General features: G+C 40.5%; 1 protein-coding gene across 9 annotated transcripts in view; it reads right to left on the bottom strand.

Moving 5' to 3' along the window:
* The window catches only part of FHOD3 (formin homology 2 domain containing 3), a 409,852-nt gene that overhangs the window by 162,140 nt on the left and 235,056 nt on the right, over window positions 1–12,656 (bottom strand). For all 9 annotated transcript variants that reach the window (XM_064506705.1, XM_064506703.1, XM_064506709.1 and 6 more), the window contains exon 6: window positions 3,623–3,717. In XM_064506705.1, coding sequence (XP_064362775.1) covers window positions 3,623–3,717 — 95 coding nt within the window. The remainder of the gene's footprint in view (window positions 1–3,622; window positions 3,718–12,656) is intronic.

Below are 12,656 nucleotides of genomic sequence, written 5' to 3'. Positions count from 1 at the left end.
ATGCTATGAAGCTGAACCAAGATTTACATTACGACAGTTATGGCAAGATCCTTGACAAGTTAGTTCCTCCACTTTTTTCTTTTCTTAAGTAGTATTTTTGAGGAGGTAAGAAATTCTGAAAGTAGTGTTACCTAGATTCATTGACTCAGGTTTTTTTGTTGGTGGGCAGGAGTTAAAGCAAAATATCTTGAATCAGTGTTCCACGCCACCAAGGAATGCCAAAGGAAAATTTGGTTGACATAGATATTTCCTATATACATAACTTCCAGCCTATATAATACGACCAGATCCTTGGCCCTGCCATAGCCCTCTTTTGTACTATCACAGCAGTATGCTGCTGACTTCAGTTATGTATTAAAGATCCCTTGAAGCCAACAGAACATAACCATACACCTACAGTTAAGTACATACTTGAATGCTTTGTTCAACAGGGAGAGACTGCTGAATTGCTGCCTCTATAATTAATGATGAAATAGTAGTGATACGCATTTAAATTGGGATTACACGCTAAGTATTTTATGCCAGGGATCTATGAGCCACTGATGACTGCAAAGGGATCTACAGCCAGTCTGCAGAAAGGAAATCACATTGCCATGGTCATATGGTAGCTGGACATGTCTTGCAAGGGACTGGCAGTGGCCCTACAAGTTTGAGATTTGCTGCTAGATGCTCTTCCCTTCAGATTGCATGGCAGAAGAAGGGTGCCATTAACTTCTTATTTCCAATTTAACACCTATATAATACCGAGTTGAAATAGGAGGCTTTTTCCCCCACTAGCAAATGTGAGTCATCTAAGATGAACCTTCTCCCCTCTTTTCAACTCCTCACCCTGACACTACAGGTGCATCTTACCTAGTAAAAGGGCAGCAGTATTAGTGCAGCCACACCGCTGGAATTTTAACCATCTCCCCAGTAACCGAGTTCAGAGCAAATCTTGACAACACATTGTTAAAATTACCAGCAACTTCTGGTAATCCTTCTATATAAGCATCTATTGATGCTTTGGAAGGCTAAGACCACAGCAGAATTAGCAAGGGTGAAGAATATAATGGCAACAATCAAGACAGGCTTTCCATAAATCATTTATGTTCCTTCTTTCTAGTTAATTTCCACTTTTAATCCTCTACCTGTTCCCCTGTCTCTATGCAGAAGTATCACTAGGTGCCTAGAGTGAACCCGGAGGCAGGTGCCAAAAGAATAGCTGTTGCATGGCTGTGTGGGACAAACCCTAAGGTCCTCTGGCTGAAAGTGTGTCCTGACGTGGAAAAGCATATGCAGTAATATACTATTCTAAGCGAGCAATAGAGAAAGAGCCAGCAGCCCTATATGAACAGAACAGAGCAAGTAACAGTAAAGGGTCAGAACCATTATAAAATTTGACAGAAAAAATCTGCAGCGGAACAGATTCAACTGGCTCTACCGCTGAGTTTATTAAACCTCTTCAGACTTTTTGAGAAGACAAGAAACAATGTGTCCAGCTACAGCTGCGGTAGCTGAATGACTGTATTCCTTCTGTTTCCTCTTAAAGGGATTTGTCCTGATACTTAATTGGCAATTTTACTATTCCTTTTTGTTCAGCAGCGTTAACAGATTTTTCCCCTTCGTGGCTGCAGAGAAAGAACCAGCATAGCAGGGCTGCAAATTAGACCGTAGGTATGTTGAAATTCCACGGATTCAATTTTCACAGAAAGTCAAACCCACCTCTAAGTGCATAAAGCAGCTGTTACATCACGCATTCTGATAGTAAGCTTGTCATACTTTCGATTAAGTTTTGGCACACAGACGGGGACTTAGCTCTCTTCCAACACAGTCAAATAATAATGAAAAAGTGACTTTGATGCTACCTGAAACCCAACTATTCAAAGCGCATTGCCTGCATTCCTTAGCTGCAGGCACGGAGCCAGGATATGAAGATAATCATTTGGGCTGACTATGGGGGAGGGAGACAGGAGCTTAAGGAGAGTTAAAGTACTTTGGTCAGGAAAACCTAAACAGAATTTAATGTGCAAGGTAGCAATACAGCCGTGTTTCTCTCACTCCCCAGCCCGTTCCCATTAGGTGCATTAGAGAATTAAAGTAATCGTGCACATTGTGGTTACCTTTTTCCCTTTTTTTGCTTGTCTCTCTCATCTGTTCCATAGAAAATGAGGGTCCATACCAAGCAAACCACTTCTCTCTCTTTTGGCATGTTTTTTCCAACTGCGGCTAACTTTACATGTTTCAAGAGGGCAAAGTGCCCAGTGTAACACCCAGCCAACAGTGGAACACTTTACGTGGGGGAAAATCTTCTCCTAATCTTCTTCCAAGCATGCTCTGCTCATTTAACCATGCCCTGTATGGCTGAGATTCGATAACCATAATTATCATTTTATTTTTATGTATCTACCAATATCGCTAGTCAACTCAGAATAAATCAGTTCTTGTAAGACTGTAGCATCTGTTTTTTGACTTGATAATCTTCTGCAGGGGTGAAATTTGCACATTGTAGCAAAAATTTTGTAGTGGCTAAAAAAGGTCCCTGGGACACTAAGCTCTTTTTCTGTTACAAAAGGTATTTTAAATGGAAAAGGAAAAGAAAAGAAAAGAAAAAGCAGCAGTATCTCTATGACTTTATATCAATACAGTACCTAGCAACAACTATCATGGCTCAGCCACTTCAGAAAAAGTCTCTGGAAATTTCCTGGTATTTCTAACTATGGATTCAGCTCCACCAATTATGGAAGAGCTTTCAAAGTTGTTAGTAATAGCCAACATACACTCTTCTAGCTACTTTGTCATTCAGGTCTGTCCCAAGCAGGTCTAAATGACAGGAGCGGGAGCACTCCCTGTAGACCTTAATGAACATCCCCAGATTTGAGAGCAAACACATGGTAGAATAGTATAATTGTGGCTCCACCTACCTATAACCCTTTGGGTTTATAGCCCTATCTATAACCCTTTGGGGTAGAGTATTAGCAGAATTTACGTTATGCTTCCTTTTCAACCTCCAGGATAGAAATCCTTAAAAAGGGGGTTGCGCACCATACAACTTACTGCTCCACTGGGTCGGACAACCCGAGTAGCATATATTTTGATACAGGTCTTCAGTTGTTGCCTCCTTGTTTGTAGGGGTCAGTGAAGTACCCTCTGCAGACAGGCACTAGGCTTCATCTTTTAAGGCCCTTTAGGCACAAGCAGAAAGTCACTACAAACTGTTCTCCCCCTACACCAAGCACAGTCAAGTAGTATGGAAAAGAAACTGTAGAAAAGGATTTGTGTTCATAGAACTAAAGTGGGAGAAAAAAGCAAGACAAAACATACAACAAATCCCACCTGCAAATAGCATCCTGGGAACTACAACTGCAAGAAGAAGTAATCTTCTCCATCATCAACTGCAATGACAGCACAGAAAATAACAAGGACTACACTCTTTGCTTTCGAAAACAAAGTATGTGCCAATAGCATAAAATACTATAAAAGAAATAACAGTCCAGTGTGCCTACATTTCTGTGCAGAGTTGTGTAATCATTTAGAGCCTAAGACACAGTGTGTTTAAACCCTAAATGCATACATAATACAAATAAAATGCATTTAAAAAAAACACTGCAAACATATAAAACAAGAATGTGGGAGCATGTCTTACCTTTGACCCAATAAGAGTGTACAGCCATTGGATGGTTTCATTGTGATTTATTACTCCATTCATACCATCAACATACAGCATGATTTGGCCCAAAGCTGTCGTAAAGAAAAGAGATAAAGCAAATATAATCAGACCTGGTGAATATTTCTTACAATACTAGTCAGTGGTGGCAATTTACTGTAAGCAGGGTTTTCCAGAGACGTGGGGAGCTGAACTAACACAAGATTTTGGGCAAGATTCTGCTGGATGACATCCCTGGGTAACCGCAGTAACCTTTCTGATTTCTTTGGGATGAAATAAGCGGCAAGCACAGGCCCTTGTTCTTTTCTAAAAGATGTTACATTATATTTTCCCCCAACTCTGCAAACAGCCTCCTGCGCAGAGCTTGCTATCATTACTGTCAAAAGGGTTCCAACATCCACAACTCATGCATCCTGTGAGCCAATACTTTTACCTTTTGTTTCAGCACTATGTAATGCTTGGAATCGGTATATTTGCATTAAGTTGACTGTTGCATTGAATTTCAATAATTTGAAATTAAAGTAGAGCAATTAACACAAGTATAGCAAATATTCGCCATTGCACAGTGGTCTCTTGCAATTGCAAATGACTAACTTTTACATTTTAGTGAGAAAATACAACAAAAGATGAATAGTATCTTCATTCATTTAATCTAAAGCACTTACAACAACATTTCAAAACATGCCAGTAAAATATTTCATAACATGCCAGTAAAATATTTCATAACAATTCTGTAGTTTGCAATCCTGCTAATATGAGACTTTCTAAAGACAACAGCTATCAAATCTTTTTTGACTGATAAGGAAAGACATTTTTCATAAGGATTATGAAAAGTGGATTAGCAAAATTCATCTCTCATCTTCAAAACTTTCCCCTGTTAGATCTTCCACTTTACTGCAGGAGATCAAAGCATAGTAGGATGAAAAAGACATCACTAATGTAACACCTTTCAGCATGGCCTGTTGGCATAACAACTCAATTATATAACACACAACCTGACAAGTCACAAGTACACCGCTTTATGGGGGTGGGGGGGAAAAACCCACAGGGTGAGGAAAATTATGATGCTATTAATCTTCCAAACACATTCCAAACATTTGCTAAGTTTTACATAGGTTGTGCAAAGTGCAGTTGTGCTTCTTTCTCGAGGGGATTTTTTCAAAGAAATGAATGCTGTGCAAGCACTTATGTTCAGCCCTATAGCCAGACAGCAAACTTCCACTTTTAACCTCAGTTAAGTCTCCTCCTTTTTCTCTTTGCTCTAGGCGGTCTCCTTACAGTTAAAAAAAAAAAAAAAAAAAGAAAACAACTAATGTTAGTTATTTATATTCCCCTCATCTATTCTGCTGCACCAAGCCAGAAGCAAAGTCACCCTATATAGTCCCTGAAGACAGGGGAAAAGCGAGTGCTGTATCAAGGAGATAACTAGTATCTTAGGCAGGCTGCACTGCCTTTCGGATATGGCCACATCTCTCCCCTGCTACGCAGGAAGCAATCATTCAGCACACTCCTACAGGCACATGGCTCAGCTGAATCAAATTAGGCGGGCAGGACACAGGCCCAAGTGTTAAGGTAAAATTAGAGACACAGCCAGTCAGTGGGAAGAGATAAGAATTACCCTGACTGCATAAATGGCTTCTTTGTAGCGTTTCCTTACAAGTACAAGAAAGAGGAGAACACTGCTCTCCATCAGTAATCAGAGACAGTTTTTAATTCTTATTTTTAACTTCCCTTCAATACTAAAAAGTTTTGGCCTTTGATCAGGATGAGATCAAGCCATGATAAAGTCACCAAGCCTTCCCCCCGCAAATTCTTTGGTTGGGGGTGAAGGGATTTAATTTGAATTTGAAACAAATGTGAAATAAATTTTTCTCTTGGCACATGCTTTCCAAATTAATATAGAAATCAAAGACAGCAAGAAGTCTGCTTTTAAAGGAAAAACACGCACACAATAGAAAATTACTCCTTATGCTTAAGACCAGCTAGCCTGGATGCTTACGTGAGATCTGGGTTGCATTACTTTTCAGCTTCTTAAATGTGACTTATCATAATACTAACAATACAAATAACACTACCTAACAATAGGTAAAGGCAAAATAGTAGACCTCAGAAAGAAACCACAACAAAATTTAGAAGATTCCTGACAATTTTTGTCAGAAATCACTAATCTTGACCCCCTCTCCCTATCCCCCGCACTTTTTTCTGTCATTATCAGATGCTATCCCAAGCATCTGATATCATCTACATCTTTACAGCAACATGATCACTCTTTTGGAACTAGGTGGGGAATTACAAACGTGTGAAAGAAACTACTGCTGCCATTTAAACTAGCAGCCAATAACAACAAGTTTCACAGGACCAAGAATTACAAAGAACACCATGAAACAGCTTAGACAAAAGACACATTTGCCACGGAGCCATGCTGTCCACATACAAGTCATGACTCCAGTAATTTTCTGCCACACATGGAAAGACCAGCTGCTGCCAGACCTTGGAAAGGAGTTTCATATTGTTATTTCCTGTCTTCATGGTCAGAAAAATGAAAGCAAGACATGATGGGGTTGGGGGGAAAAAATCAACTTTCATTAGAAGGAAGAATAAGCTACAGAGAATCTGCATGTACTTAATAGGTACCGTTTGCAGAAAGCTGCTGCCTCAATAAACTCTTAGCAAAAGAAAAGAATTAAATTCCATGAGAAGAGTACAAGGAAAGACTTATTTTTTCATATCACATCCAATGTCTGTGCTGAAGAAGGAGAGGTACCATCTAGCAACCACACAACATAGAAGTAGAGTGAAAGAGACCATGAAAACGCTAGTGTAGGGGCCAGGCTGATGGAGCTGGTGGGCTCTCAGGCCCTCCTGGCGCATGGGTCTGACCGAGTGGGGCACACCAGTGTTGTACTAGATAGAGACAGATGGCAGACTGGCCACAGGGCAACCCACACCGTTTTATATTCTCTGCAGCTTTTCCATGTAACTGTAGCCTTCGTCTTGGCCCATGACTGTAGTCTGCTAAAAAGGCTATAGTTACAGTGCAAACTCCGTGTACCCACCAACACATGCGTGTCTACATGAACATGCACACACAAACACCATGCAGATCCTCGTTAAGAAAGAGCAGGCTGATTTGCGACGCAATCCAAGGTTGTTCAGAAGGCCAATCTGGTTCAAAATCATTTAAGCACCCATCTGTACGTGCCTTCAACCAAACTCCTTTTCTCACTGAAAAATGAGGAGGCTATTTAATCCATTTAATCCCATCTCTTGGCTAACCGGAATTCTTGTTGGAAGTATATCAGCAACCTACTTGTGTTAGGAAAGCTTGCTATTGTGCAATAGGGGGCTGGGAGAGGGGGGTTAAATATGGAGCAGACTTAATTTGGAATTCCTTTGTTCCCAGTACCCTTGTCAAACACTTAATCTTATGTGAAAGTAGTTTGTGACTTTACCCATAGCTGTTTTCAAGTGGAATATTGCTGGATTTCTTAGGAAAGGCTTAGGTTATAGAAAGAGGCAGATCTGCCAGAAACTTCACAGAGTGCTGTGGTTTTAAGAAAACCTCTAAAAACTTGCCAGTCTGGGCACTGACACACTCTCGGGCTCTTTTTTATGTAGAATTAACAGGACCAAAAGAGGAAAAACACTAGCACAAAACATCATCATCCTGAACATAATTTTAAGTAAGTCTTTATTTTTCCCACCCAGAGCTTCAAGCTTTTCAAAGCTATTTCCTGCTCACACATCTGCTTCTCTCATTTTCTCTATCCACTTCATATTCGTACCACAAGACTTAGGGAAAAGAGCAGCACTGAATCAGCAGAAACATCATTTTCTTTCAGCTTCCTAACAGTCAAGCCCCATTCATCACATCAGAGTTATGGCAGTGATGCATCTTGTAATTACATTTGTTTAAATAAGAATAAACAAACATGCACAATAAAGTGGGCCCAACTCAGCCCCTGTCTCAGCAGATTTCAGCTGCCAGGGAAGCTTCTGGCCCAAACTCAGCAGGCACTTCATAAGCAGCAGTAGTGCTGCATGCTACAGGTTGTATAACGATGGGTGAGCTTAAGTGCTATTTGGAGCTATAACGAGAGTAATTTGGAAGAACTGCTGTTAAAAGCCATCTTTGCCACTGGTGCTGCCTCCCAGACATGCTCTTACCTACCCTCATTCCAGCTGGTGGCAAGTTCCATCTTCTCTGCTGCCCACATGATATGAAAGTGTAATGAGAATCCTTTACATCACAGCTTTCTCCTAGGACCTCCTCTCCCTTTTCCCCTAATACCTTACCTATAGGCTATAAACAATTTGCACATTTCATGAGTGTCAAGTAAATGGAAACAACAGTATTTTGTCCTTTACCGTGAACAGTTGGCCAGATTTGCACCTTACTGTCACCAGTGTAAAAATCTAGTCTTCCTGGGGCATGGCAAACACTCCTAGGAGAAAACACCTTTCTACTTCATTTAATGAGACATGAAGGGTCTGCATGATTGCCTTCACTCCATCTGGAATAGTCCATACAAATTACTGGCTTATTTACACTATATGGGACACCAAAAAGGCATACTCCAACAAAGACAACATCCTGATTAAGGATAAAATTTCAGCATCTGTCTAGTGAAGGACAACATCAGGGGGATGATACTGTTATCTACTGTTATATTTTGGAGGTGATTATTCTGAAGGAAAAGCTACCTCAGAATTTCTTTCTCCATGTTTCTGCACTAGAAAGAGGCAAGAGCGCAGCTCTGAAGCAGGACTACCTTGAACAAACACAAAATCTACAGCTCAGCCCTGACGCTGGATGTCGGGAGGTTCTAGTTTTGCTCCTAACACATTTCACAGGCAGTGCTTGCACATTACACCATCAAGCAAGAGGTTCTTGTCTCCATAATATCCCAGGATATTAAACTACAGCCCACTAAAAAGTACACTGAAGCACAAATTACAAGCTCGACATGGATTTCAAGCCAGTCACCTCCGCCTGGCTGGCAAACTATTTACCATCATTAATGGTTACTGAAGCCAACCAGTAACATTTAGACAGTATTACGGAATATTGTTAAAAAAAAAGTCCCCCAAAATTTGCAAAGGCCCAAGCCTGAAAGAGTTAGTTATCATCACCAATTTACACCCTTTGCTATAGAAGACCTTTTTTCCCTGATGGTGATGAGAAATCACTACTAATGCAACTTCTGTACCATTCAGCTACTTGAAAATTAACAGAAATGCACTAAGAGTCCCAGCTTCTAAGAGGTGCGTCAGATAAAATAGATGACCTGGTCTCTTCACTCCTTCTGAAAACAATCTTATCAAGCAGCTCTGTGCCAATGCCAAGGAGTAATACCCATTCCACAAGGCTAGAACTGACTATAATTTTTAGGATTTTTCTTTTGCATTGTTCCTAGTGATATGCTTAGTTTTAGTTTCAGTGCAAAATCTGCTATTTATACACCTAATTCCCATTTCTTTACTCCTGCCAAAGATATCAGTAATGTCATCCAGGAAGTTAGAGAACAATTTTATTTTTGGCCACCAATGCATGGATATTTTGCTTCTTATCAAAGTTTCTTTAAACCCAAACTCTTTGCTTAATTTTTCCTTTGAGCTCCTCTTCATTTATTCTTTCCTTTATCACAGACATCATGGTTGAAACATGCTAAGAAATTCACTTTCAGGACACTTGACTAAGACCTGAACTTCACCAAAAAGAAGACAAGACCAAAGTTGTAAACTAAAACTGCAAAGACAGTTTTGTACAGCTGTAAATGTCTTGCATTGTTAATGTAAAGTGAAAGGTTTTACACCAGCTGATACTGCTTAAAGCATAGCTTTTAGTCTTACACAGCAAGGCTCAAAAGGTTGTGGAAACTTTAGCCCGCTAGTTTCGGACCCAAAGTATTATTCAAAGCTCAGATATTTTCACAGCTCTGTAGTTTACAGGTATAGCTTATAGGTTTTTAAGCATAATCTTCATTTTTTTCTTCCATTTTGATGGCAAAACATACAAAGATAAATCTCCTTTATTTTTAGGCTGCAAATGAGTGACAAAAGTGACAACCAGAACTTCCCCTGGATTAGAGGCTCAAGCGATGCTGCTTGCCAGAGGCCACCTCTGGACAAAGCTGGACCAAAGGGGAGGCCTGACCACATGCTTCTCCAGCGCAATCAGTGCACCTGTGTGCAGCACGCACAGGCCCGGCAGCTTACATTACCCGCTGGGCACACTGACAGCATGCTGCAACCTGCCCTTAAACGCACATTTTATTTAAAAATCAGGGTCAAGCTTGCAAAGAAACAAAAATCCTTCCCCCCCGGTGACTCAAAATGTGCCTTCATCATTATTTTAACTCCAAAGTGACAGCACATGTATATTTAGAGACTTAAAATTTCAACCAGCCTGTTAAAGCTCCCTGCTTTAAAGCTCCTGTGTGCTCAAACGGCACAGGCTAGCAATAGTTTCCATCGTCCACCAAAACCCATGGGAAATACTGAGGGAGATGTATAATGCTGCTGTTCCCAGTGCAATGGTGAGACCTTTAGCGCCACGTTGTTATTCCCTTCCACCTAACTGTCCGTCTTTATCAATACCCTTAGCCACGGTGATCCGGGGGCCCCCAGCAAAGAGCTGCCCTTTCCCTGCCGATGGCCACACAAAACCGAGGGCCGCAGGCGGGCTCCAAGCAGGGCTTCCAGTGACGCAGAGGTCGGGGAAACCTGCCCAAGGCTCCAAGCCTCCATGACATCTCCAAGCATCTGCCACGCGAGGACGCAAAAGGCGGCTGCAAAGGACACAGGCGAGCGTTTTTCGGTCCCAAGAACCTGATCGTTGGTAAAAACCTTGGCAATAAATCAGGCCCGGGAAGCACAGTTCATTTCCAAGCCTAATTATTCACTTTGGAAGCAGGTGGCGACTGTGGTTTTGGGTAGAGGGGAGAGGTGGCTCCCCTTCCCTCTTCTCTTTTTGGGAAAGGTACCTGAGTAGTGCAGGTATCTGAGTAATGCATATGCATTATAAAAACTTTGCATAAGTAGTCATATTGTAATTGTTTTAATCTTTATTTTATGGTATATTACATGTACAATATTCCAACTTGCTTTACAAGATTAATAATGCTTAACAAAGTACTCTAATCTGGTTAGAAATAGCAGAAAGCAAAAACATTGCCCCATTAAAAAGAAATCTGTAATTAAAACCCTTATTAATAAAATGAACAAGCCCATTCCAGCATTAGACCACTGCTGCAGGATGACTACAAGCACTGAAGTAGTAAATTCTCACATAGCTTTTCTAACAAAATCTCCAGGAAAGGTATAAAATCCTCAGGTTTGGGAACGCTGGTAGTTTCAACCAGAGACAAGTTTACATGCATAGAAAACCAAAACGTTCACATTTTTCACTGATCTGATACAAACACAGATGAAAAGCAAAAGCTTACACCAGTCACTATCTTTTTTTTTCCGCAAAGATCTAGGAATACCAACTCATATTGCTAAGTTTTTCAGAAGAGATATAAGCCAAATTTGATGGAACTTAATTTATAGATACAGACTCCTGCTAATAAATCCAACAGAAATATGTTTTAATTGATTTTTTTAATCTTTATTTCTCTGGATCGAGGTGTGTTATTAAAGTAAGCATAGCATCATTCATTAATGATGAATGCCACAGAAAAGACCATGAGAAAAAGTCATTTTCGGAAAAAATAAGAAAAAAAAGAGAGGTTGACTAGATGTACATTAAAATATGACCATTCATCCTGATTCCTTCATGAAGCGAAAGGTGGAGAAAGAGAATGTGCTGCAATTCCAAAAAAAATGATACTGTAACATATGAGGTTATGTAGAGGGCTGAATTAGGGCAGGTGCTTTCTAACTGAATCAACATAGGCTGCAAAATTAAATAAATGTTCTTCCAGTGTGTGTATGAAGATACACACTTTTCTTTAGGTCTTAATTTTCTGGTGGGTTTAAAATATTGTCAGTGGAGACACTGGTCCACAGAATCTTGTTTCTCAAGGAGCAGTAAGTGATGGTGTGTTTCCAAGAGCAAGTTTCTTGCGAGGTGAGGTATTCCACAAAAGCATCAGGTGAGTGCAGGACACTACCCATGTAAATACTTGAGGATTTACTCCAGTTAGCTTACACCTGAGAGGCTAAGCTGCGGCTTCTTGCACTAAGCGTTCTTTTCAATGCTGCAGCATAAGAGGAAGTGGTTTGATGTAGGGCTGAAATTAAGCTCTGTGTTAAGCTCTGCAAAAACAGTTCACACACATCAGTAAAATTCTGCAAGTAGCAGACTCATCTTTAATTTCATATTTTAAGCATTTATAAATAAAGGACTTAGGCTGAGCCATCCGAGCGCTTTACAATACCACTAAAATTGAACCACAGACACGTTGAGGCTGGAAGGAACCTCTGGAGGTTGTCCAGCTCAACAACCCTACTCAAAGCATGATCAGATACAGCAGATTGCTCCAGATTGTGTCCAGTTGGGTATTGCATACCTCCAAGGATGGAGGCTCCATAGCCTCACTGGGCAACCTGTACCTGTACAGTAAATTTTCTTTTTCTTCTGTTTAACCAGAATTTCCTGTATTTCTGTTTGTGCCCATTGCCTCTTGTCCTTTCACTGGTCACTACTCAGTCTGGCTCCATCTTCTTTACTCTCTCCAATCATATATTTACTCCCTTCTGTTAGATTTGAATTGAATTAAATCAAACTGAATTTGAATTCAAAAGTAATCCATAGCCCAGAGATAAGTAAACTGAGCTAGAAGCCAGAAAAGAATGTTTTTTCTTAAATTTAGGGTTAAGCTAAGGAAATTCAGCTAGACTCCCAAGCAAGCATGTCATAGCTAAATAAGCAGTGAGCCTAAGTAACATAGTTCAGTAGGTAAGACGCAAAGAAAATGACCTTAGCAATTCTATTTGGCAGCCAATTGAGTAATTTAGTCTGGCAATGTGCTAGATTCGATGGATTTCAAGGCCTTCCCCTCCCCAT

Source organism: Dromaius novaehollandiae, chromosome 2, assembly GCF_036370855.1.
Source record: "Dromaius novaehollandiae isolate bDroNov1 chromosome 2, bDroNov1.hap1, whole genome shotgun sequence".
NCBI lineage: Eukaryota > Metazoa > Chordata > Aves > Casuariiformes > Dromaiidae > Dromaius > Dromaius novaehollandiae.
Note: the sequence above shows the minus strand (reverse complement) of the source record. Positions and strands in the feature narration are given on the sequence as shown.